Raw genomic sequence first — 27,832 nt, 5'->3', positions numbered from 1 at the left:
TTCACAAGGACGAGATGGATCTTTCTGCACATCAAGTGATCGAATAACCATTGGAGTACTCAGGGAATAAGCTTTGTCCATGTAAAAGTGTTTCAAGACTTTTTCTGTATAATTTGACTGATGAATGAGAATTCTATTTTACAAATATTCAAGCTGCAGGCCGAGACAAAATTTCATTTTGCCAAAGTTTTTCATTTCAAATTCATTCTTTAAATATGTAGCGGTTCTTCTAATCTCTTCAGGAGTTCCAATAGATTTAGATCATCAACATAAACCGCAATAATCACAATCTGGAATCTGATTTCTTAATAAAAACACATGGGCATATTGGATTATTCTCAAATCTTTCTTTCAATAGATATTCATTAAGGCGTTTATACCACATGCATCTGGATTGCTTTAATCTATATAAAGATATTTGAAATTTAATAGAATGCATATTTCTGGATGTACTCAGATTAGAAGCTTCAAGCATTTTATATCCTTCAATGATTTTCATATATATGTCATAATCCAATGATTCATATAAATATGCAGTAACCATATCCATCAACTACATATCCAATCTTTTTATAACTATCAAACTAATTAAAAATTTGAATGTGATTGCATCAATAATAAGAGAGTATGTTTCCTCATAAACAATCACTGGTTTCTGCAGGAAACCTTGTGCAACAAGTCGTACTTTATATCGCACAATTTTCATTACTCTCGTTATGCTTACGTATAAATACACATTTATATCCAATAGACATTACACCCTTTGGTGTTTGTACAATTGGTCCAAAGACCACTCACTTTGCTAGCGAGTTTCATTTAGTTTCAATAGCTGATTTCCATTTTGACCAGTCATTTCTACGTCAACATTTTTCAATAGTTCTTGGCTCAATTTCTTCATTACTTTTGGTAATGTCAAGGGCTATTTTATATGAAAATATATTGTCAACAACAGTTTTATTTCTATCCAAAATTTTTCCAATACTCGTGAAATATATCGAGATCTCGTTATTTTCTGATACATGTCCCTCTTCAAGGGAAGACATTTCATTAAATACGTCTTCAAGAGGTTCTTTTTTAGGAAATTTAGTCTCTTCAGGAGCATCAATTACTCTTATGGTCTGTGTTGTGGGTATGAACTCTTTAGAAGTACCAAATTCATTTTGTATTTTTCTCTTTGGAGGAATTTTGTCCTTTGCACCAATAGGCCGTCCACGCTTCAAGCGTGTCTTAGACTCAACTATTGCTGTTTTGGCAACTTGTCCTTCCGGGACTGCAATCCTTACTGGAACATTAACAGCAGAAATATATGATTTTATCACATCCTTAGTATCAGTAAATATATCCAGTAATTGATTTGCAATACTTTACAAATAAATAATCTTTTGAACTTCTAGTTTATATTCATTTGTATGATGATCAAATTGGGAAATGGCTTTATTTTTCCAAGTAATTTTCTTTTGTGGTTCAGGTACTGACTTCTTATTACCCAATGTTGGAAAAATAGATTCGTGAAAATGAAAATTCTCGAAACATGTCTTAAATATATTACCTGTGAGAGGCTCAAGGTATCTAATAATAGATGGAGAATCAAACCCAACATATATCCCAAATCTACATTGAGGACCCATCTTTGTATGTTGTGGAGGTGCAATTGGAACATATATCGTACATCCAAAAATTCAAAAATGAGAAATATTTGGTTGTTGACCAAATGCAAGCTGTAATGGAGAATATTTATGATATGCTGATGATCTAGCTCAAATCAACGATGCTACATGAAGTATAGCATGTCTCCAGGAAAAAATATGAAGTTTTGATTTCATAAGTAAATGTCTAGCGACTAACTGAAGTCTTTTAATTAATGATTCTGCTAAACCATTTTGAGTATATGTGTGGGCAATTGGATATTCAAAATCTATTCCTATTGACATGCAATAGTTATCAAAAGTTTGAGATGTAAATTTACCTATATTATCTAATCGAATAGTTTTAATTGGATAGTCAAGGAATTGTGCTTGTAGTTTTATTATTTGGAAAAAAAAGTTTAGAAAATGCAATATTTCTAGAGGAAAGTAGACAAACATGTGACCATCGACTTGATGCATCAATTAAAACTATAAAATATCTTAACGGTCCATTTGCTGGTTGAATAAACCCATATATATCCCTATGAATCCTTTGTAAATATGACGAAGATTTAAAAACAACTTTTGAGAGATATGGTTTGATAATTAATTTACCCTGAAAACATGCAGAGCATGGGTATTCATTGGGTAAGATAATCTTCTAATTCTTTAGGGGATGCCCACACGAATTATCAATTATTCATCTTATCATTATTGATCCCAGATGTCCAAGGCGATCATGCCAAGTCATAAATACTTTGGGGTCAATGCACTTCTGGTGCATTACCACATGTGACTTGATTGTTCTTATTTCTGTATAATATAATCTAGATGAGAGAGCAGACAGTTTTTCTAATACGAGCTTCAGGCCCGAAATTATTTTAGTAATGAGAAGATGTTCTTTACTGTCTTCATTGGTAATTTCAATATGACAATCATTACAACGTATATCCTTAAAACTCAATAAATTTCTTTTGGATCGTAAAGAAAATAGAACATTATCGATACAAAATTTGGTGCCATTAGGCAACACAATATAAGCTTTTCCGAAGCCTTCAATTAGATTCGATGAATCAGATATGGTATAGACATAGGCTTTACTCAATGTTAGATTTTGAAAATATTTTTTATCCTTAAGAGTTGTGTGAGTTGTAGCACTATCAGCGAGACATATATCTCTATTATTCATCTTAAAGATAAAAAGTTCATCAGTAAGACTCATGATTTTACAAAGTATATAAAACTTTCATTACTACAAAACATTGCAAAATATTAAAAAAAATTAATATAAGATAAAGAAAATAAATTAATTAAAAATGAACACTTCCATCACCAATCAAATGATCAACTCTACAACTAGAATCCTTAAAGAAATCAGAAACATCAAGGTTAATAATATATTCTCCATCTATAGAAACTAAAGTACATGATGGTTCAGCAAAATTTGTTTAAAACTTTTTTGTTTTCTCTTTTGTAGAAGTTTAGTATAAGTCAACTAAGTGCTTAACTGTACGACAAGTACAAGACCAATGTCCAGTCATACCACATCTATGACATCCATCTTCATCTTTTTTTGAAAATTTGTTTTAAGGACCTTTACCCTTCTCTGAGTTGAATCACTTCTGGTGATACGGTATATATTTATTATTATCCCTTTTAGTGTGACCACTTTTAAGACCTCCACTTCTATAATTTTTCCTACCAAGTCCACGTCATTGGTTTCTTTGAAAAGATGTATCATTCACTTATATGAATGGTGTAAATCTAGTACCATTTATTTCAGGGAATGATATAGAATCAATAAGACATGACTGACGATTTCTTAACAAAAATTCATTATTTTGCTGAGCCGCTAGAAGACAAGATATAAATTCAGAATATTTTTTAAACTTTTGCTCTCGATACTGCTGCTGCAGGAGCACATTCATAAAAAGTAATATATGTTTTCTCCAACAAGTCATCATCAGTGACTTTTTCACCACATAATTTCAATAGTGAGTTAATTTTAAAGAGTGCATAATTATACTCACTAATACTCTTGAAGTCTTGCAACCTCAGGTGCATCTAATCATGACGAGCTTTTAGGAGGATTACAGTTTTATGGTGCTCATATCTCTCCCTTAAATCATTCTACAAATTAATGGGACCTTTTATCGTGAGATACTTAGTTTTTAATTATTCATAAATATGGTGCCGAAGGGAAATTATTGTCTTAGTGCAGTCCTATCGAGACCCTTGATTTTCTTTTTTAATTGTATATTCCAAGTTCATCGCATCTAGATAGATCTCAGCATTAAGGATTCAAGATAAATAAATTTTCCAGAAATGTCAAGAGCAACAAATTTCAATTTTGTAAGAATTGATATTTTTTTAAGTAGAATATTACTTACTTCAAAATTATCAAAATTTTTATACTGATAGCGTATTATAAACTAAAAGAGAAATAATACTGTAAAAAAAAAAAGATATTATTCAATACAAAACTTAATCATAAATATACAGTCAGCAAGCATCTTCTCAAAGTTAGCTATGACGAAAAGTAAGATCTAACCAAATCTACGTTGAAAAACTTTTAAGTATCAAAATTTACCATGCACGGATGAGTCCAAATGGCCTTAGAGAGATTTCTCGTTATTTAAAAATAGATTTTACAAGCTTTTGTTTAAATTTGAGATCTCCAACCCAGAGGTGATACGGCCTATTTCATAGATTCTTCTCTTTCACTTGAGTCTTTCAAATTCTTAATTTAGAACCGAATTCAGGCGGTATTTGGCTTAATAAATAATTTGCATGATTAATTTTGAGATTAATCAAAATTTTGTTCTCGAATATCCAATATTAATAAAATAAATATTTAAAAAAATACTAATAAAATAAATAAATAACTTGCATAAAATATTTTTAAGAGATTGCCTTCAGTAATCTCTTGTACGGTAATCTCATTGAGTATGTGGCCCACAAAAAAGGAAAGTAGAAAGAGATTAGTACAGGTGCATGTGGTTTTAACGGGTAATTCCAAAAAAAAATAACAGTCGATTATGTCGCCAATTAAAAATAAAAAAAGTCGGAAGCATTCGCCATTTGTCTATTTTGGACTTATGGTTACTACTATGAGATCAAACAACACTGTAAATTAACAACTTTAGGCCAAACCTTCTACAATCATTCCAACATCTCAACTTGAGGCTTTCAACAAAATCCTCAAAACCCAAAAGTGAAATCTCCATGCCCTTTTGTCAAATACGAGGTACAGAATTTACCCTCAATTGAAAAGCTCATTAGAGTCCCAATTGAGTTTAATTTTCCTGTCAAAACTAGGTCTTTCTGAACAGAAACAACCTCAGACCTATACCATTGTGACATTGTCTCTATATAAAGACAATGAAGTTTTCAAGCTTGAAACTCAAAAACAGTTTGGTTCCTAGGAGAAAGAGAAACTAAAAGATATTTCAGTTACCGATGATGAGAAAATCAGGCTGTTCTACCTTTCTTAATGAGCCTTCCATGATTCCTCTGTTTCTTGTTCTTCTACATGTCTCTGCCTCATGGGCAGCAGCAGACTCGGTGTATGCTACGTTTGTTCACTGTCTGTCTAAGCAAACAAACCAACAAGTTTCTCATATACTTTATGCTCAAACCAACGCTTCCTACACATCTGTGCTCCGAGCCTACATCAGAAACTCCCGCCTCAACACCTCCTCTACCCGAAAACCTGTGATCATTGTGACCCCAACGCAAGAATCCCATGTCCAGGCTGCTGTGATTTGTTCAAAGAGCATTGGGCTTCAGATCAGAACCCGAAGCGGCGGACATGACTTCGAGGGCATCTCTTACATCTCCGATGTGCCGTTTATACTCCTCGATATGTTTAATCTCCGATCAATAAATATCGACCTTAAGGAACAAACTGTTTGGGTTGGAGCCGGCGCCACGTTCGGAGAGCTTTATTATAGAATCTGGGAGAAGAGCAAAGTGCACGGCTTCCCAGCCAGTATTTGTCCCACCGTTGGCGTAGGTGGGCACATTAGCGGCGCTGGGTATGGTAACATGCTGCGTAAACATGGGCTGTCGGTGGATCATGTAATCGACGCGAGGATTGTCGACGCTAAGGGTAGGATTCTTGATAAGGCTTCAATGGGCGAAGATCTGTTTTGGGCAATCAGAGGAGGAGGAGGAGCAAGCTTTGGAGTGATACTTTCGTACAAGCTTAATTTGGTTCCTGTTCCAAAAACGGTCACAATTTTCCGGGTTGAGAGGACACTGGAAGAGAAGGCGACCGACATTGTTTACAAGTGGCAGCAGGTTGCCACCACGACCGATGACAACCTTTTCATGAGGTTGCTCTTACAGCCTGTGAGTTCCAAATTGAAGAAGGGGGAGATGACTGTTAGAGCTTCGATCATAACCTTGTTTCTTGGAAACGCTGAGCAACTTGTTTCATTGTTGGGTAAAGAGTTTCCTGAATTGGGTTTGAAGAAGGAAAATGTCACGGAAACAAGTTGGATTGGATCTGTCGTTTGGTGGGCTAACTTCGACATTGGGACGTCCCCAGATGTCCTGCTCGACCGAAATCCTGACTCTGCAGATTTCTTGAGGAGAAAGTCAGATTATGTGCAGAAGCCGATTTCCAAAGATGGGTTGAATTGGCTATGGAAGAAGATGATTATGAGTGGAAAAACAGGTTTGGTTTTCAACCCGTATGGTGGGAAAATGAGTGAAATTCCTGCTTCTGCTACGCCTTTTCCACACCGTGCTGGAAATTTGTTTAAGATCCAGTACTCCCTAAGTTGGGAAGAGGAGGGAGTTGTGGCAGACAAGAATCACACTGCTCAGATAAGGACGCTTTTCAGTTACATGACTCCATTTGTTTCCAAGAACCCAAGACGTGCCTTTCTGAACTATAGGGACCTTGACATTGGTGTCAATCGCAATGATAAGAATAGCTATGAAGAAGGGAAGGTTTATGGGGTCAAATACTTCAATGACAACTTTAACAGGTTGGTGAAGGTTAAGACTGCAGTAGATCCTGATAACTTCTTCACGAACGAGCAGAGCATCCCAGTTCTTCCAAGTAAGGCATAGGATTTAATAGTCACACAGATTTGTTGCTGTATGATTGGAATTGTTACTTGTTAGCATAATTCAGATGAATTGTATTCCGTTGTTCTGTGGAGTGTTGGTTTAGTTAGAATCTGAAATCTCTCTTTGTAAGAGTCAGCTAGCTTTATCTTTATCTTTCTTTCTTTTGTTTCTGAGGCATGATTGGAATCAATCTCTGTTAGTTTTAGAATCAGTTCGAAAATAAAACACTTGCGTGAGCTGCCTTGGTTGAAGAATGACTAGACCATAATAATCAAGTTGCTGATTTTTTCTTCTTATTGGTTCCACGTGAAGTCACTGATGGGCTTTTTAATTTTAGTTGTATGGAAGCTTCATGGGTCTTTGACTGGCTTTATTCATTTCTACACACTTAAGCAACGAGCAGTGCCTCCTTTCAATTTATTTTCTGCTATCAAGGTTCATTGTCACGTGCATTTTATGATGTCTCTTGACTTCTACTTACTCCATCTCATTGGATTCGCATGCAATGGTTATGGACCCTCCCCAAAATAAGCACAAGAGAGATTATGTTCTTCTCGTGGGTACAGCTATAGTAGTGTCTGGACTCTCTCATCCGCCAAAGCCAATTCCTAATTTCCTATCAATGAAGATGGTGTTCATTTTGTTGTTTCTATTTTCAATCGAGGCACAATGTAGCCATCTCAAGTCAGCCGGTATTTGGGCAGAAATCTGCATCATCAAGCACCTAGTTGCCTCCCATTGTCACTAGCTTCCTCTTCCCCCACTCACGTAGAAAAGTTCCTTTCAAACTTCAGTTGGTTCTAGGTAGAGCAGTTAGGTATTATTGCTCTATCTAGGAAAGGCTTCTTTGTACAGCTAAACTAAGGTTCAAATTATTTATATAACCGCAAGTTTTTAATGAGGATATAATTTTTTCGAACCGCAAAACTGCCTGATAATTACTCAGGGTTGTGGTTTTCTCATTAGCCGTTTAAAGCTGGTTTCTTGTTAGAGAGCAGAGAGAGTGCAGTGCTTATAAAATATCCCTTTCCCCTTCTAGTCTCTGCTTTAGTGATGTCCTCTCCTCTGCATCAGCCTCCCAATATGACTTTACATCGGTTGATGCTGATTGCAGGATTCCACTCAGGCGTCAGCGGCCGGTCCACGTCCATCTTATCATCACTGAAATTAGTGGGAGCATCTATGTGGACAATGCTATTTGCAAACCTCTTGAATATATGAACATAATATTCTGTTTCTCATAGTTAATTATACTTTGAGAACTTGGTTGTTGGATTGCCCAGAAAAGAAGTAACCATATTGTTTGATTTTTTTTCCTTTCAAAGAAAATGCACGTGCATGGAAAAGGAAAAGGCTTGCAAGTGAAAGCATTTGAATGCCATCGGGGATGCTTATTTATATTTCTTTCCTTCCATAGATATTGCCATACCATTTTAGATCTGGTGATCAATGAAGCTGCTTTTCGAAGCAACGAGTTAAAGGGGCTATGCCCCGACTACTTCAGGCACGTACAATCCATAAAATACCACATATCCACAGCACTTGAACAGTAAGGTAATTTGACCCTTTCTTGCATTCAATAGCATAACCTGAATATTTTGTAGACGATATCAAGTGCTTAAATAAATTAAGATCGCGCCTTACCCATTTTGTAACCTTTTATTTACTGCTTTTAATAGAATGGCTTGTATAACCTACAGGCTATACGTTCCTCTCGGAATCTGGATCCTAGGATAGTGTTCGCCGTGTTCCTATATAATCGAGAAATTGGTTTATCAAATTCAAAGCAAATAGACATATAGTCACAAATGGGAAATTCAAGTCCGTTGCCGCATCTATCTATACCGCCAATATTTCCTCTCATTCTTCTTCTTCTCCATATCTCGGCTTCATGGGCAGCCCCAGATCCAGTCTATACCTCCTTTGTTCAATGCTTCCCAGCCCGAACAAATCAACCAAGCCTAATCTCCTAGATTGTTTATGCTCAAAACAATCCTTCCTACACATCCATCCAACGTGCCTACTGATAACTGGATAAATATGTTGTTTTTAATACTCTTAACTAGTGAGATTAGTGAACATTATTTGTTAAATTAAGAGTATTGATATGTGCTAGCCCTCCCCAACATGAAAAATGACCATTTACACCTTAAAGCAATAAATTTTCATATATATAAGCCTGAGTACTATTTTCTTCAATTAAATATGTTGGTTGGTAAAACCCATGAGCTGTGGCCCAACACAAGAGCCCAACACAGGAGTGAACTGATCTGTAAGTGACTCAAACCAACAAAGCCCATAGAGGAAACTTAAGCTGAGAAAGCCACAAAAATATCTCACAGCACCTAAGGGTTTTGGGACCACGGGCAGTAGAGGACTAGGGCGCTTATGCACGATTGAAAAGCTGAAATCCGCGGCGAGGAGAGAGGATTCTGAGTATAAAAGGAAGAGGAACCTTCGAGAATGGTCATTCGGGTTTTTCCATTTCATTTCTCTTGTCATTTCTCACAGTTTTTGTTGGAGACTGTTTGTTTTGCTGAACCTTTTTTTAGGGTTTTTGCATATTAATCTTTTGCTAGTTTTGATGAAGATGTTTGGCTAAATTTACAGCCTGGGTTGCGGTGAAACTGCTCTTTGTGTTCTATCACTTGCTAGATTCTCTATAGTTTTGATTGTTCACCTCACTTGGTCTGAAATCAATTTCTAATGAGGAAAATCTGATGAATTCTCTTGCTCTTAGTCTTGTTCTGCTGTAGACACAAGGCACAACAGAACCTTGAATTAATCAAGGAGTCTATCAGCCGAGTGTTAAATTTATCTTGGTGGAAGCTTAGTGAGTGTACTCTATTTTCGGATTTGGCATAACTATGCTGAGTTCTTATTTCGGATACTCTATGTTATTAGCTCCTTGATTGAGTTAGTGAGTAGAGATTAATGCTGAGGAAACCAAGTAAGTGATGAACATCAAGAAGCTTTAAAAGCCGCAACCCAGGTGTTTGCTCTTTTGATCCTGTGAACCCTGTTAGTTAAACTAATGATTAACAATTCTATTTTAGAACCACACCATTTTTCAGAAGTCAGATTTTACTTTATATGATTTAATCTCTATTTTAGAGCAAAATCATTGCCCTGAAAACAGCCACAAATGCACCATATATTCACTTGATTACAAACCCTTCATTGGGTGGAGACTTTCTTTTTCTTTTCCAACTTCTTTTCAAAATAAAAGTTATTAAAATTCAAACAAAAAAAGTCACAGGATGTTCCTTCTGTAACATCATAGTTTTCCATTAATCTTTCTCAAGCATGTTGTTGGAATCACACTTGTCCATGTGGAAAATGACCTTGAAACTTCCTCATTATTACAACTGAACCACTTCTACACTTGTGAGTGATAATCTGGACTGAGTCACCAACATTCGCAATGCACGGTTCAACACCACGTCCACGCCAAAACCTGTCATCATTGTGACCCCAACACAGGAATCCCACGTCCAAGACTCCGTGCTTTGCTCCAAGCAAAGTGGCATTCGAATCAGAATCCGCAGCGGTGGCCATGACTATGAGGGCGTCTCGTACGTCTCCCAAGAGCCATATATCATCCTCAATATGTTCAACCTTCGATCGGTTGCAGTCGATATGAAAGAACAGACTGCTTGGGTACAAGCCAGCGCCACAATCAGAGAACTCTATTATAGAATATCATAGAAGAGCAAAGTGCATGGCTTTCCGTCGGCGGTTTGTCCCACTGTTGGTGTTGGTGGGAACTTATGCGATGGTGGGTACGGTTTCATGTTGCGGAAATACGGAACAACGGTGGATAATGTCCTCGATGCGAAAATGGTGGACGTTAATGGTAGAATCCTTGATAGGAATTCGATGGGGGAAGATCTTTTTTGGGGCATTAGAGGAGGAGGAGGAGGAGCAAGCTTTGGTGTTATCCTTGCATACAAAATAAATTTGGTTGCAGTTCCGCCAAAGGTTACAGTTTTCCGGGTCGAGAGGACCTTGGAAGAGAGTGCGACAGACATTGTTTCTCGATGGCAACATGTCGCGCCAAACACGGACGAAAACCCTTTCATGAGGATGCTCATACAACCTGTGACATCACAGTGAAGAACGGGGAGATGACAATCAGAGCTTCAATTGTCGCATTATTTCTTAGTACAACAGACGATATTGTCGCATTGCTAGGGAAGGAATTTCCTGAACTAGGTTTGAAGAAGGAAGATACCATGGTAATGAGTTGGATCGAATCTATTGTGTGGGTTTACAATGGCAACGTGACGTCCCCCAACGTCCTGCTCAATCGAGAACCTAACTCGGCAACATTTGGGAAGAGGAAATCAGATTATGTGCAGACCCCGATTCCGAAAGATGGGTTGGAAGGGCTATGGAAGAGGATGATTGAGATTGGAGAGACTGGACTGGCTTTCAATCCCTATGGCGGAAAAATGAGCCAAATCCCTGCTTCTGTTGTACCATTTCCACACCGTGCCGGAAATCTGTTCAAAATCCAGTACTCCGTAAACTAGAAAGACGGTGGAATTGAGGCAGAAAATAATTTCACAGCTCAGGCAAAGAACCTTTACAGTTACATGACCCCATTTGTGTCAAAGAACCCAAGGAGCGCATTTCTAAACTATAGAGACCTTGACATTGGTATTAAATACCATGGTAATAATAGCTATGAAGAAGGGAAGGTTTATGGAACCATGTATTTCCATGAGAACTTTGATAGGTTGGTGAAGGTTAAGACTGAAGTTGATCCAGAGAATTTCTTTAGAAATGAGCAGAGCATCCCACCTCTTCCTCGTAATGCCTAAGAAATCTTATTGTGAAAGTACATATTGTTGAGATTGTCTCGATGAGATGGGAGTATTTCAGTGCTGAAATAACCTAGTGGTTTGCTACCATGAGTGGACGGATGTACAAGAGTTTTCTATTTTGGTTTCCCTTAGCTAGAATGGAAAAGATCTCTTTGCATAAGTAGTTAGGACTCACAGTTGGAGTACCTCAAAATTTTGAAAATAGAAGTAAAATGGTTGGATTAAAATATTTTATTAAGTTTTAGGCAAGACTAGAGAAAAAAAATTCAATAAAACAAGTTAAAAAGTTGTTTGAATGTTATTTTTTAATATTATTTTTATTTGAAGTTTGTAAAAGTTGTATTGATTTTTTGTGTTTTGTTTAGAATTTGTAAAAGTTGTATTGGTTTTTACATTTGGATTAGATGAAAAAGTCAAATATTTGAAATTGAAAAATGTTGTATTTGATTGAATTTTAAGAATAAAATTATGAGAAGTTTTGATAATTTTGAGTTTTCTGTGTCTTATCTCATTGTCCAAACGAGCTCTTATAATATTTGTTTAGCACATTTATCAAATGATATCTTGTAGTGCCTATTCTAGTATGCGTAACTCATGTGCAACCCCTCTAAAAAAAGTAAATGCATATAAGGAGCAATAGAATATTTTAATCAAGTTGCCTGTCTTCTTATCCTCTTAATGTCTCATGTTACTGAACCCCACGTGGGGTGAGAGGGGCCGGAGTTGGGCCCCGAGTCCATGGGTGCCCCTATCCCAATGCCAAGGGCGATTGGCCCCCAAGGCCATCCACTAACTCCACCCACCACCCACAGCAAGATATTAGAGAGAGCTTCCACACACACAAAGAGACTGCAACTACGACCAAACGGGACTTTAAATCACAAGGGGGGGGGGGAGAGAGAGAGAGAGAGAGAGAGAGAGAGATTAGGGCGGAGTTGGGCCCCGAGTCCATGGGTGCCCCTCTCCCAATGCCAAGGGGGATTGGCCCCCAAGGCTGTCTGCCAACTCCACCCACCACCCACAGCAAGATATTAGAGAAAGCTTCCACACACACACAAAGAGACTGCTACTACAACCAAACAGGATTTTAAATCACAAAGGGAAGAGAGAGAGAGGGAGAGAGATGAGGGGAGAGGGTTTAGAAAAAAACTACACCAAAACATTATCGTTTTATTAAAAAAAAATTGTTTTTCTGGGGGGCCACCCACACGCCCTCCGCATGGGGATAGGTTGTTGGGAACCTCGGTCAAGTCCACAAACACTAAGGATGTCCACCCCCTGGTTCTCCTTGGATTGACCAAATGCCTAAATCCTCTTACTTGGTTCTTGTGCAAAAATGGCAATGATGGCAATTTTGGTGAGGTGAGGCTGAGTGTTTAGGGCTGGTTTGATGTATAGGAATTATAAAAAGGATGAATGAAGTGATGAGACTCCAAAGCCAGTGATGGGGCACACGACTAGAGGGAATGCACTAGGGTTGGCGCCACCTTGGTGTGTGGTTAGGGTTTAGGTGTGTAAAGAGGCTAGGGTTTGGATGGAAGAATGTTTGCTAAATTGTAGGAGAGATTCTTGGAGATGAGGGGTTCAGTTATGGCAAGATGGAATGGATGGATAAGGTGATTGAGTAATTTTAGGATGATTCTAAGAATTTACTGATCAAATTTGGTGAGTAAGACCAATCACCAAAAATGAAGGGAAATGGATAAGGATAGGCAATTAAGGATCCTAAAGTTTAGGAATTCCTTATATAGATAGTGATGGGCGGCTAGGGTTATGGAAATTAGAAGAATAGTGCTTTGGAGAGTGTTGGCCGAAAATGACAAGTGAGTGGGCAATGCGGTGGCTGAATATGGAAATTATGGAAAACAAGGTGGTAAGCGTGTGGTGCTTGGGGAATGGATTAATGCAAGAAAAAATGATGAACACTATAGAAGGATATGAAGAACATGCATGAACAATATGAAGAACACCATGAACACTCAAGAACACAATGAACAACTCAACACCAATTCAAGCAATGCACCAAGATGAAAGAAAACTTCATAAATTGATAAATTGAATCACAGATATTCAATAAATTTCAAGGTGATGATTCTCTTCTTGGGATTCATGAATTTCACCCAAAAAGCCCAAGTGCAAAGGCACCAAACAATGATCTCCTAAACAAATAATCTCCCTCTAGGGTAATTGCTAAAAGATGTAAATGAAATGACTAAGGGTCTTATTTATAGAGCTTACAAGTTGGAAACACCCAAAAGGTCCCTAACAAAATAAATTAAATAAATAAATAAACTAAAAGCAATAACATAGTGATGGACGGGCCATGGTGGCCCATGGCATGCTAATGCTCATGGATGGGCCATGGTGACTCATGGGGTGCACGACATGATGCTGTGTATGGCTTGATGGTTGGCACGGCTTGGAGCCGTGCATGGCTTGTTGCTGAGCATGGCATAGTGCCACGCATAGGTCTTCTAGATGGCACGGCTGCATGGCATGGCATGGTGCCATGCGTTGGTCTAGCAGTGGGCACGACATGGCGCAGTGTGTGGCCTGCTGATGGTGGCATAGCATGGTGCCAAGCCTAGGCCTAATGGTGGGCACAAGGTGGTGCCATGCTGCTACTATGAGGCCCAGTTAAGTGGTTTGGGCGGTGGTCCTGTATGGCCCAGGCTGATAGCCTGGGCAATGGGCATACATGGCCCAAACTGATGATTTGGGCGTTGGGGCTGCAAGGCACCGGTTGGAGCCATGCCCTGGATGGCATGCCTAGTGGGCAAGCCACTAACCTTGCCTGCAACGCACGGGCTGGAGCTGTGTGTTGGATGGCATGCCTATGAGTGCATGCCACTAACCTAGCTAAGTGGTGTTGGGGCGAGGAGGTGCTTAATCAAGGGAATGCTCATGCCTGCACGCAGGGGCTGCACGTGGCCAGTAGTCTCCATGGGTGCTTGCTGCATGTCAAGGCCTGAGTCAAGGAATGCATGCAGGCTAGCCATGTGATTGTCCTGACACTCCAAGAGCCATGTCAAGGTGGTCCCAGGCAATCCTCTTAGGAGTTGTGACATAGTTGCCCTCGCCCATCCCAGGCAAGGGCCGGATTGGGGGACAAGCCTATCACCCACCCCAAGTTATTGCAAAGGAAAAAGTTATTTTCTTAGATATTCATTATGATTACTGCTAAATACATTCCTAGCATGTATAAGTCCTACACAGTTTCTTTGAAAAAAGTGAGGCCCACAATAAAAATGTGAGTTTTTATGTGGGTCCCAAGTGTACCCCACTTTTACACTTTTCAAATGGACTACATGGGACTTATATATACATTCTAGGATTGTATAAATCATTTGTCATTAGTTATTTGTTGCTTATGGATGGATGCCACTAGCCTACTAAAGGTGTAAATGAGTCGAGTTCAAGCGAGTAGTGGATGGTAAAGATTCATTCATTTAATTCTTATTTGAACATGAGTCAAGCTGGTGCTTTTCATCGGATTTAGATTTTATGTTAGCGAACAACTCACTTAGTTTTCAAGAGAGTTTGAGCTTGTTCACGAGCTGCTTCATATAAATAGAAGAGGTTATTTATATTTTATTTTATAACTTTATCTACAAGTTTTGACAAACAAATTTTGACATTTTGCTAATATCTTTATAAAGTTTATATATACATATATCAATTATGAGATTTATAACAAGTCAAGTAACATGATTAGTATTAAGAACATGATTATCTCTAATATCCTTAAATATTTTAAACATTCTCATTATAAATATACAAATAATACTATAAAAATAATAATAAATACGAAGTTATTCAAATTTATAGGAACTTATAGAAGTCGAGCCAAGTTTTATACTGAGTTTTATAATTTAATAATCAATCATAATCTTGTGTTCATGGACAGTTGATCATTTAATAAACAAATCGAGCCGAATTCGAATTTGATGAAGCCGATCGATATTGAGTGGATTGTTGAGTAGTATTGTTTATCTATGGCTCTTGTTTGCTGTTGTGCCTTGTTTATCCTACCCATAATGTAACTAGATAATCATGAATCAAGCTTACCTCCTGTGCTGATCTTATTTGCTCCTTATTTTCTTTTTCTTTTTTTCTTTTTTTTCTGTTTTTTATGATGGCATTGGAAGGCTTCTTGTAAACGACCACGGGCTCCCAATCCTAATAGATTGGTTCAAAATTACCGTCATTGTCTTTCTCGCGTTATAATTTTCTTCTCTATATATGCAATTTTTTTTTTTTTTAATTCCAATGGGATTGGGTATGGGATAATTAATATGGCTTTGAATACTAATTGTTACGTGCCCAATTAATCGAACATGTAACAGGAAAAGTTAGTTAATTAGACAAACTTTTTCTTGTAGAAGGACGCTTCGAGAGGTCCTATGCCTACCGATTAACAAAGTTAGGTGATCATGATATTGATTCGGTCTATGTTTGATGCCTTTAGATATTCTCAAACTAGATCACTACTGTTCAAAAACTATTTCGTTATTATTCGCAGAATTGTAAGCACCCATTGATCAACATTAAAAGTTGTTTTTGTGCAAGATCGATCATAATTCTTCTGATCATTCTTTCTATTAATATGAAAATACAAGTAAATAAACCCTAAATGTGACGCTCCGACTACCAGGTATGGAAATACAGGAATTGTGACGTCGAGATACTGACAACACAGGTCACGCACCCCAACAACAATGGCTAAATATGTGCACATGCAATAAGTGTAAAACTAAAATCGCAATAGATAAATTAAATTTAGTCGGCTAAGTATTAGAATTTTAAATACAAGTCTCACAAAATAAAATGCCTTCAAAAGTTATACAGTAATCTAATTAAACAAATATAATATAAACTAAAGGTACACAGCAAAAGAGGGAAATAAATCCCAAACACAAGAAAGCAACCCCAGGTCATTCCTCCGGTGGAGCCGATTCCTCAAGCTCACATCCCCATCTACATCAAAATCTATGATTCCATAAAACGGAACTATAGGATTCGAATACCACGTGAGATTATGAATCTCAGTAAGTAATCAACCAAGCAATCCATGAAATAAAAACACATTTAAACAACCAACATAAATGCATGTACATGCTGAAACATGCATGAGACCAAAACATCATTTTCCCCTAAAATGACCAATTTTCTAATACACGCCAAAATCTCATTTGGTCCAAAACAAGTCCATTAAAATAAACACTCTCTATTTTCTCAGAAAATGGCCCAAGCATAAAACCATAATTTTCCCAAAAAATGGTTCACAAATCCATTTATCAAAACTCGCTATTTTTCCAGAAAATGACCCATTATCCAAATTATCTCGTATGCACCATGATCTCGCCTAGGACCATCCGCACACCCTATCTCCCTTCGTCATACCACGGGTAACAAACGTGCATGTGATTTCGTAACGAGCGATGTCTAGTTCCACGCCCAGTGCGTTTGTAGCCAAGCATTCTCTAATTCCCACCAACAAAGGGGCCACGAAGGCGACACAAGAGCATTACCATCCTGGTTTGATTCCATTGTCACCCAACAACAATTCAGGAGACGTCATAGAATATATTACGCTCCCGAGTGACCAGAGGAGCTCCACTAAGATAATGCCCCATCTCGGCTCAGGATCATAATATGCATGCACCCAAAAATCCTTCTCATATGAAAACCCAGTTTTCATTTACAACACATGAACATGCATGAAATTATGCAATGAATAACATAATACCAAACACAACATAAAAACACCAAGCATAAACCAAATTCCACAAATAGTTCCATCCTCCAATCCAACCTGACCTCCATACTCCTCAGATGCATGGCCCTACACAATCAACAAACTATAGGAAATTGTTAGTGCAAAAATATATTTAAATCTCATAAATTTCTTTGGAAAATCACTTACAATGCTAAAAAGGTAAAATCCAGAAGATCAAGCACCCAGTTTAAAGCCAAAAGCGAGCCCGAAATGAAATCACCAAAAATCACGATTTTTGGGACTGAAAATGGGTTTCAAAACAAAAAAATTTGAAGTGATATTTTTGGGAAAAATAGCTAATTTACTAAAATAAAATTAGAAGATGATGGCTGAAAAGTAAGAAGTGCATGGCAAGAGCAAAAATAATCAAGCAAAACCCAAAATGAAGCTCGCGATTTTGGGCAAAATAGGGCACTAAAAGCACTCAAATTTGCAGAAGGAAAATGTGGAAATGGAGGTGAATAAAGAACTAAGAAACTAGAGCATGGGAGCACGGTTTTGGCTAAGAACAGAGCATGATTTCAGGAGCTAAAATAGGGCACGATTTGTGTGGAAAAACAAATGGAAATACAAGGTTTTACACAACATAAACTAGGAATACAAAAGAAATGAAGAAGAGGAAAGATAGTGAGCAAAGAGGCTTCAGACCGACCTGTAAGAAAAATAAACATATGAAATAAAAATGCAAGAGAGAAGAAGAGATGGCTCGGGTTGCTGCAAAAGAGACACAATAATTAAAGAGATATAAAATAAAAAATAAAAATAAAAAAAGAGCTAAATACCAAATGAGAATGGAAGTGGGTAGCGGCAACCAAATGGGGAAGAAGAAATGAGAAAAATGAAGGAAGAAGAAGAAGAAGAATGAGCTGTGTGCAGTAGAGGAAGAAGGAAAGAATTAAGCCTAAGTGCTGGTGCAAAATGGCGCCATTTGGGGGAGAAAGGGGGCTAGGTTTGTAGTGCAACAGGCTAGGCCCAAAAACTGAAGGGGCTTGGCCTAATATCAAAGAACAACCCACTAGAAACAAGCCTAATCCGAAAATAAAGGTCCAAGAAATTTAAAAAAAAAAAACACACAATAAAAATATATAAAAAATAAATAAAAACGCTACAACTAAATATTAATAAAATAAAATGATTAAACCCAAGAACAAAATAATTTAAAACCCAACAATAAAATAATTTAAAGTAAAGAGCAATTTAAATACAAAAAAATAATTAATATCAAGAAAGCACATCAAAATAAATTTCACAAATTGGAAATCACAAAATAATATAACGAAAATCATGTTAAATTTAAAACAAGAGAACCATTAATAATAATGATTTAAATAATTATTTAATTAAAATACACTTAAATATGGGGTATCACATCCTCCCCCCTTAAATAAAATTTCGTCCAAGATACAACTCAGAATAGCACACCTTTGAGAGAAACATACCATCAATGATGCCCAAACAACTATGGGTATTGCTTTCTCATGTCTACTCCTACATGCAATTCCATTATGCTCGCACTAGTCTCCAAGTGGCACATCACATTTAGTACTCCTAGGGTAGCTATGTAAATCCAAAATCCTCATTTCCACAAGAACCTAATACAACACCTAAGAAATCCCAATGACTAATAGCTCTATACGATAATCCATGCTAACCTCAATTGACTCCTATGCTAACTTTCAAATATTTGTTGTATACTACACTTTGGTAACTCTTTAGCCACTTCTTTTGTTAACCATCAATAAGCATAATCTGCCCAACCAAAAGATTAATCTCCAACTACAAGCATCATCTCAAAAGTTCAAGTCACCTCTAATTCCTCAAGATCGGCACGAAGTTTGAACTTCCAACTATATCACAAAATATCACGCTCTCGCTACGCACTTTGATACTTCGCCAAAAGCATAAAATTATGCCCTAATAAATTAACACCATTGAATACAAGCTAGATCAACACCTACTAACAAGAAAACCTTTACCACATTTTGGTAGAAAATAATATCTCCAAAAACCATGAATTATCACACTTATTCCTCAGTTGGCTCTCGCTACCTTAATCAAAATCAATATTTTGCAAAATACATCCACCATCATTGATAGAAAACCAGTATCAATCAACCTCAGCATCCCAGATTGAGAACAAGTAACATCATCTCAAAATACACACGTCCCATCTAAGATAAAGAACTTACCCTAAAAGACTCGAATCCATCTCAGCCAACCAATAAGAGCGCCTATAAACTTTTATTCAACAACCTATACTTAAAAGCTCATCACCTAAATTCTGAATACCATCTAATATAGCGATGACTAAAGTCAATGCGAACCATCATTGAATTCACCAAAACATTATTAAAACCTTCATGGCACTTGCCCAGTTGCTTCTACTCTTATAAGCTCTAGTATTAGTACAACTATCCCATTCTACTCAATCGTAAGCCTTAGACATATCCAGTTTCATAGACATAAAGCCTTTCTTCCCTTTCCTCTTCTGTTTAAGGTGGTGTACTAGCTCCTAAGCTACTAGTACATTATCAGTGATGAGTCTTCCTGGTACAAATGCAGTTTGTGTATCAGAGATAATGCAGGGTAAAATAGCTTTCAATCTATTGGTAATGACTTTGGCAATAAGCTTATAAATGACATTACACAAACTAATGGGTCTAAAGTCAGACACAAAAGAAGGGGAATCAGTCTTTGGAATTAAAACAATATGAGTTTTATTGAAATCAGTAGGAAAATGACCTGTGTTGAGGACTTCCAACACTGCTGCAGTGGTTTTGTCACCAACAATGTGCCAATATTTTTGGAAAAATATTGGTGGCATGCCATCTGGACCAGGAGCCTTATTAGGGTGCATTTGTCTCAACGCTGCATAGACCTCCTCCGCTTCAAAAATTCTGTCCAAATCAGCATTCATAGTAGCAGTGACTCTAGCTTTGATCCCTTCAAGAATATCCATGGATCCTCTCTCATGTGATGCAGTGAAAAGGCCATTAAAATAGCTTCTAATCAACATATCCCTTTGTACTCCCTCTCTCCATAAGTCATTTTCATCTTTCAGTTTTTGTATAAAGTTTCTCTTCTTACGTTGGGATGCTTTTTGATGAAAGTATTTAGTATTCTGATCTCCACAGCATAACCATTGCACTTTTGACCTTTGCTTCCACATTAATTCCTCTCTCTCCAACCACATTTGGACCTCCTTTCTTACTTCATTATGCACGTCCAAGTTCTCACAAGTTGGGTCCCTAAGAATCCTTATCACTCCAAGGTAACTTGTTGATGGAAGTCAGGAATTAACTCAGCTGTTTTGAAGAGCATCACGTCCAGCATGTCCTCAGAACTGGAAATCAAGTGGCTCATGCACTTGCTAAGCATGCGTGGTCTATTGATGATACTGATTTGTGGATGGGATCAGTCCCCTCTTTCTGTTTGCAATATTTTTGTCTTGATATTCAAAGCTGTAATCATCTAGTCTGATTAAGTATGAAGTTTTCCTATCAAAAAAAAAAAGTTCCTTCAATAGTACATCACGATTAAACCTCAAAGCAGGCCATGCTGTTCAAATCTCCGGTCCACCAAGAACTATTGCACAACACTCTTGGTTCCTAATGCTTTATTACCTCATAAATCTGGTTAAGTTATCCATCGTTGATGCTAGGGTTGAAAACCGACCAAAACGGTTCGGTTTTTTGTCTAAACTGAAACCAATCGGATTTTTAAGTTTTTGTTCTTAACTAATCATTCAATTCATCATCCAAGATCTTGTAAATTCATCATTCATCATATTAAAAACAATAAATAACTAAAGCATTCATCATTCATCATAATAACTAACTAATTACTATATTACTTACTACATAATTAAAATTAAATAAAAATAACTTCACTAGATATTTAGTATTACATATTACAAAGTTACAAAACAAGCCAAGTTGTCTTAAGCATAGCAAAAATAAAAGTAAAAAAATAACATAAATAAATGAAAACAATTTGTCTTAAAGACTTAAACATAGCAACAATGCAAAAAATTAAAAATATCGATCTTCATGTTCACTCATTACTGCTTCAAGCCTTCAATCTTCAATCGTCAATACTTGTCACGTTCAAATGTTAGTGAATTCATATTATGAAAAATATGCAAAATTAAATTACAATGAAAACAAATAAAACATTACCTGATTCTACTACAAAAATCTCCACATTATCCATAGCCTCTCGGATATCAATGGGCGTTGACGGATGCCTTAACCAATTTTGAGTGCAAATAGGTGCCTCAACAGTTCTCGGAGCCAACAAACTCCGAAAAGGATCAAGCACATGACCTCTCGTACTAAATGCTGACTCAGACGCAACCATGGAAACAGGCATGGTCAATAAGTCTCGTGCAATCCTCGCAAGTATAGGATAATTAGCCTCATTTATTTTTCACCAAGTCAACAAGTCAAACGATGCGCTGAGTGCCTCACAACCATCTGATAAATATCGATCCATTGCAATTTTGGTAATACTAGATCCCATGGCGGAAGATGCCCTATACCACTCTTGGAACCATTTGGTCTCACGTTTGTCATCACCTTCGTTCATGGATCTAGATGTTGGAGGGGGTTAAGAAACTGGGGTACTTGTGGTGGAACCAAATGTAGCATTATACTCTACATACAAATCTGCTAATACCTATCTCACATTCGAAACCAACTCCTCAGCATGAAACTCATCATGAATTTTCTTCAAATGGAAAGTAAGAAGTCCTAACTTACTTCATATATCAAGCACAATAGCAATTAACATGAACAAGTTCATCATATCTAATGACCCCCAATACTTATCATATTTGGTTCTCATGTTTATGGTCATACTCCTCAAACAACTATTAGTACTCTCGCTCAGCATAATCAATTCAGTTTGGAGATCACAAATCTCTAAAAAACTAGTGTTGGCTGTCACATATAAAGATCCTAAAAATCTAATAGTGGCTTCATAAAACATCTCCAAAAACTTGACAAACACCCGCACTGTCTCTCACTTCGTAGCTTTAGGAGGTCCCATGTGCCCATCATCAAAGTAAGAGAGGAAATTATAATCCTCACTCTCCATCAGCCTAAAAGCCTTCTCAAACTTCTCAGCCGCCTCCAATATCAAATAGGTTGAGTTTCATCGTGTCTATACATCAAGACACAACATTTTCTTACAATCAATTTTTTCTTTTTCTGCACATCTCTCAAACTTGTCTAATCTTGCGAGAGATGAAAGCACATATCTAACTGCATTTCTAACCATTGTAATGGCATCATTGCACTCTTTCAAACCCTCACTCATAATAAGATTCAATATATGGGCACAACATCTCATGTGTATATACTTACCCCAACACATTCCCTATCAAAAACTATTTCAAATAGGAAATTGCAATATCATTCGAACTTGCATTATCAACAGTTACAGTAAATATTCTATCAATGCCCCAATCAAGCAAGCATGACTCAACATATCTTCCAATGGTATCCTCTCGATGATTAGGGATTAAACAAAAAATAATTATTTTTTTCTGCAATTTCCAATTCTTATCAATGAAGTGTACAGTTAAACAAATATAATTCAAATTCTATATCGATGTCCATGTATCTATCGTCAATGAAATCGTCATGCCACTACCTATAAACACTTTTTTAAGTTTTCCCTTTTCTACTTCATACAACTTCATATAATCTCTTGCAACTGTGACACGACATGGCACTTTATACCCGGGTTCAAGAGACCAAGCAAATTTTCTAAATCCCTGTCCTTCAACAACCCTAAATGGCATCTCTTCAATAATTACCATTTCTACAATAGCCAACCTCGTAATCTCTTCACTAAATTTGTGGGTTACAAGAGTCCTTAATATACTACCATCACTCTCTCCAACCCCCTCCTCAGGTGATGTCTCACCTGTCAATGTTTTTTTGGTACCAATCCAAAGGTCTACGTTTATGAGGATTTTTACGATATGAAGGCAAATGATTTTACATCGTTGAAGTTCCATTCATCTTTGAGTGGCAAGTGTATATCTTGTCACAATAATTACATTTAGTCTTCGGATCATCTACAGGACAATCATCCACCTTCGTAAAATGATTCCATACAATCGACTTGTCCATCCCTTTTCGTTTCTTAGGTAATGGACAAGTACTACTAGTAGGGGCACTAGGGGGTTTTGATGTTTGGGTCTCTCTCACATCTTCTTCCATATTAATTGTTGGTTGAGGTTTATTTGTATCAACATCAATCGGAGACGAAGAAGAATCCATCTAAATTATAAAACAAAATATAAATATTATATGTTTATAATTTTTAAGATCCCATACAACATCACAAGTTTGAAACATGGCAAACATAAAATAAAATATCCCAGCAGCTAGTTTGCAACATGGCAAACATCATAAGTCTAATGCTCTAATCTAGGTTGTTCATTCATCTTCTCTCAATTTATATAAATAATTAACAATAACTCAATAATAGATTATTATGATTATATATATAATTAACAATAACTCAATAGCAAATTATATATGTAACAGATTATATAAGCTAATATATATATAACAGATTATAAAAGTTAATATCTATTAACAGATTATATATATAACAGATTATATAAGTTAATATATATATAACAGATTATATAAGCTAATATATATATATAGAAGAATTGTTTCTACTCCTAGAAACAAAGGCTTCTTCCTCTTACATGAATGAGTTCAGTTCAACTGGTTGTGCCTAGTATCTCTTAAACGTAGTAAAATAGAGGCGTTGATGCCTTTCCTTGTTAAAGATTTGACAGCAACTTGAACAGATCCGATATCTAAAAACTTGTATCCTTTTGACAAGAAATTTTGTATGGATTTTCTGTTAAAAGATAACATTTTTCTTGGGAATTTGAAATAGCATAAGTTTGTTCAACAATTTTAACTTTGAATGCAGAACTAAATTTAAGCTAAAACTAATTTGTTTGGTAAATAGTTTTTGGTTGAATCAGCGGAATAGTCCATCGATTCAGATCAACAAAAGAATCAGTTTCTTCAACAGAAAAATATTCCTCATTAATGATATTAGGGGGTTCAATCCTAGAGCTAGAACTAATAGTTGAATTAGATCTAAACATTCTACTTATTTTGTTATTAATCAAAACAGTGCCTCGCACCTCAGAAGTCCTAGGTACTCTCATACCTTATCTCACCCTGGCGTCCAATTGCCCTACGCTCTTCTAGCAATAGGTCTTACAAGACAGTAGGTCTCTTAACAAGTTTGGAAATAACTGGACAGAGTAGGAACTCGGTCTTTGGTTTGAAAAACAACAAGACAAATGAAATGAAGAGAAGTAATTAGGAACTATCAATTACCAAGAGCCGAAGAATTGGTTCCGATACCATATTCCCTCACATGAAGAATATTATTAATGTTGTTTCTAAGGAGTTTGCACAAGCTGCTCCAGACCTAAAGAACTCTGTAGACTTCCCTGCTATTAATCGATCTTCAACGCCCGAATATCCCTTAATCCAGGCACAAGCTACTTCAACAAAAGAGAAAGCAAATGCTTCATCTTCTGAAAAAATCTGTTAAATCTTCTATGTCCAAGAAGAAGGTTCTCAAAGGACTTACAAAGAAGAATTTAATTTACTTGCTTCAACAGTCAATGAAAGAAGATAACTCTGATTCAGATTCAGAAGCGTCTTCAATAGCCTCCTATAGCAACTGCTTTGGACATGATTCAGAAGGCACTCACACACTCTCTTATGACTGATCTAATTATGTTCCACTAAGGCTGACAGCTCAAGACATTGAATTACAGCCACAATATTCTAACAAGATTGAATATACTATTCAATCACGGATTGATACTGTTTACTTTTATTATTTATTATATCTCTACTATTCAATCACGAATTGATACTGTTTACTTTTATTATTCATTGTATCTCTACTTTACTGATTGTATACAGTGTTTCCTTCTTCCTTGACAAAATCAGTTTTTAAAACATTTAAACTATTTTTTGAAATATAGTAATTTTCAAAATCAAAGAAAAGAATAAGTTTTTGAAGTTCGTTCATCTTTTCTTTCCATTTGCATTTAACACGTAACTTTTTAGAATCAGCAAAAGTCGCTTGATAAGTTTTTCTCTTATCATAATCTTCTTTAGAATTGTATTCCTTAAATAAAGAAATTAAATCAATTTAAAAATAATCTTTGGCAATAACACAAAGTTGATTGGGTAGAGTAAGAGCAACAAGTGCAACTATATCTGAAGCTGTAAGAGACAAAGACGAAGTATCTTCATCATCCTTATTGGCTTCATCCTTTATGGGTTTACCTTTGGATGTTTCAACATCCTTGGTTGAGTAAAAAGCAAAAGTAATCTAAGAGGATGTAGAAAGTCCTTCTAGTTTTAAATCAGAATTGTTTAAAACAGGTTGGGCTGCTTTTGCAGAATCTTCAAGAAAGACTTTGAGATTTTGGTCTCTTCTATCTGAATTTTCTAAGACAGAACCAATAAAAGAGGATCTAGATCCAGCAAAAGAGTTTCTCCTGAAACTTGGTGCTGGAGTTTGATCAAAACTAATTTTAATAGTATAGTCTAAATATTGTTTAATATAATCAAGATCGGGTTCATCATTTAAAATAGGAGCAGGAGGAACTTCACATTCTAAAATCCATTCTCTAGGAAGGGTAATATCTTTCCAGAAAATCATTTTCAGAACTTGAATGTTCGCATCAGGAGTTGAGCTTTGAATCAACAAAGTTTTATCTCTTGTGGATTTTAAAACAACTAAGTCGATTTTAAAACCCTATAATAAATACAGTAAACAACAACAAGAGGTTTGCTACCTTTGATCATGTCATATCCTGAAGTAGCAATATTTAAAGTTAAAGCTTTAAAAATATTGGGATCACTTAAAGCAAGAGGAAAATCAGGAAAACAATCAAAGTAAACAGAACAATTGAACAAAGAAGATTGAATCATTCCAAGAATGCTAGTTTCAAATCGATTGTGCCTAGTATCTCTTAAACATAGTAAAATGGAGGCGTTGATGCTTTTTCTTGTTTCAATATCCAGTGTTCAGAATCAACTTTGTGTTATTTCCAAAGATTATTTTTAAATTGATTTAATTTCTTTATTTAAGGAATACAATTATAAAGAAAACTGTGATAAGAGAAAAACTTATCATGTGACTTTTGCTGATTCTGAAAAATTACGTGTTAAATGCAAATGGAAAGAAAAGATGAACGAACTTCAAAAACATATTCTTTTATTTGATTTTGTGGAAAATTAATATATTTCAAAAAATAGCTTAAATGTTTTAAAAACCAATTTTGTCAAGGAAGAATGAAAGGTTACTGTTAAATCTAGTCATCCTCATTCAGAGGCAATAGTCATTTCTCATTTAGGAGTTGATTTAATTGTTTCCCCTTTTAAAACATCCAACACAAAGTCTAATGACAAGAAGATTACTACAGTTTTATCTGAAACAAAAAAGATTATTCAACAGAATAATTTTTCAAATACTTATCTTCAAACCATTGGACAACAATTGGGTCGAATTGAAGAAAAGATAAAAAAAAATCCAATTTCTACCTTAGCTTCAAAACCTGTTTCATGACTATTGAAAAACCCTTGATTATTTTACTAGAGACAAGGCCAAAACTTGTTTTTAAACAAAATAGGCGAAAACTCTTGATAAAATTGATTAAATGCTCAAAAATATTAAGAAAGAAAAACCTTATATAACAGATTATATAAGTTAATCTATATAACAGATTATATATAATAGATTGTATAAGTTAATATATATATAACAGATTATATAAGTTAATATATATATAACAAATTATATATTAATAGATTATATATATAACAGATTATATATATAGTATATACAATATACCATATAGTATATTAACAATAACTGATAACAGATTATATAGTAACAGATTATATATATAAGTTAATATATATATATAATAGATTATATATTAACAGATTATATATATATATAACGGATTATATATTAACAGATTATATATATGTTAATATAGTATATAGTTACTATAGTATATACTATATATTATATTAACAATAACTGATAACAGATTATATAGTATATACGTTAACATTTATATATATAAGTTAACAATAAATAATTTATATATTGTTAATTTATATATGAAGGGATAAGAGAAGAGAATGCTCACAGAGGCCGGAGGGAGTCACAGAGGCCGGAGGAAAACATGGAGGCGTGAGGGAGTCACGGGTTTGTCTGCAACACCGTTGAATGGAGGTTACCACTAAGTCACGGAGGTGCCATTGAATCTTGAATGGGAGTTTGCAAGCAAGCACGACACACGAGAGAGTGAGACTGTGAAAGACTCAGAAAGACTGAGAAAAAATCAGGGGGGCGGCGGACTCTGGTAGAAGAGAGAAAAGGGGAAGGGGAAGGTAACCCTAACCCGTTCCCAACAAAACAACACCATTTGGTTG

At 36.0% G+C, this 27,832-nt stretch overlaps 1 protein-coding gene and 1 pseudogene across 2 annotated transcripts; both read left to right on the top strand.

Annotated features, from left to right (window-relative positions):
• The first annotated feature begins 4,783 nt into the window (after positions 1-4,783).
• On the top strand, positions 4,784-8,159 carry LOC122277144 (berberine bridge enzyme-like 21). Of its 2 annotated transcripts, none has more exons than XM_043087020.1 (2): positions 4,784-6,696; positions 7,822-8,088. In XM_043087020.1, the coding sequence occupies exons 1-2, from the start codon at positions 5,085-5,087 to the stop codon at positions 7,926-7,928; spliced, it is 1,719 nt and encodes a 572-aa protein (XP_042942954.1). In that variant the 5' UTR covers positions 4,784-5,084; the 3' UTR covers positions 7,929-8,088. The 2 variants fall into 2 exon arrangements, with proteins under 2 accessions (XP_042942954.1, XP_042942955.1); XM_043087021.1 differs by lacking the exon at positions 7,822-8,088 and adding an exon at positions 8,125-8,159 and having other exon boundaries at positions 4,785-6,696.
• A 355-nt stretch (positions 8,160-8,514) lies between these two features.
• On the top strand, positions 8,515-11,533 carry LOC122277831 (annotated as a pseudogene).
• Positions 11,534-27,832: the final 16,299 nt, after the last annotated feature.

The sequence above is a fragment of the Carya illinoinensis genome, chromosome 9, assembly GCF_018687715.1.
Source record: "Carya illinoinensis cultivar Pawnee chromosome 9, C.illinoinensisPawnee_v1, whole genome shotgun sequence".
Classification (NCBI taxonomy): domain Eukaryota; kingdom Viridiplantae; phylum Streptophyta; class Magnoliopsida; order Fagales; family Juglandaceae; genus Carya; species Carya illinoinensis.
Note: the sequence above shows the minus strand (reverse complement) of the source record. Positions and strands in the feature narration are given on the sequence as shown.

What these genes read in the sequence shown, in the direction of transcription:
- LOC122277144 (XM_043087020.1), top strand. Translation starts at nt 5,085, where the DNA reads ATGATGAGAAAATCAGGCTGTTCTACCTTTCTTAATGAGCCTTCCATG. An exon ending in GAGCATCCCAGTTCTTCCAA is followed by an intron (nt 6,697 to 7,821) that starts GTAAGGCATAGG and finishes TGCTGATTGCAG; the next exon opens with GATTCCACTCAGGCGTCAGC.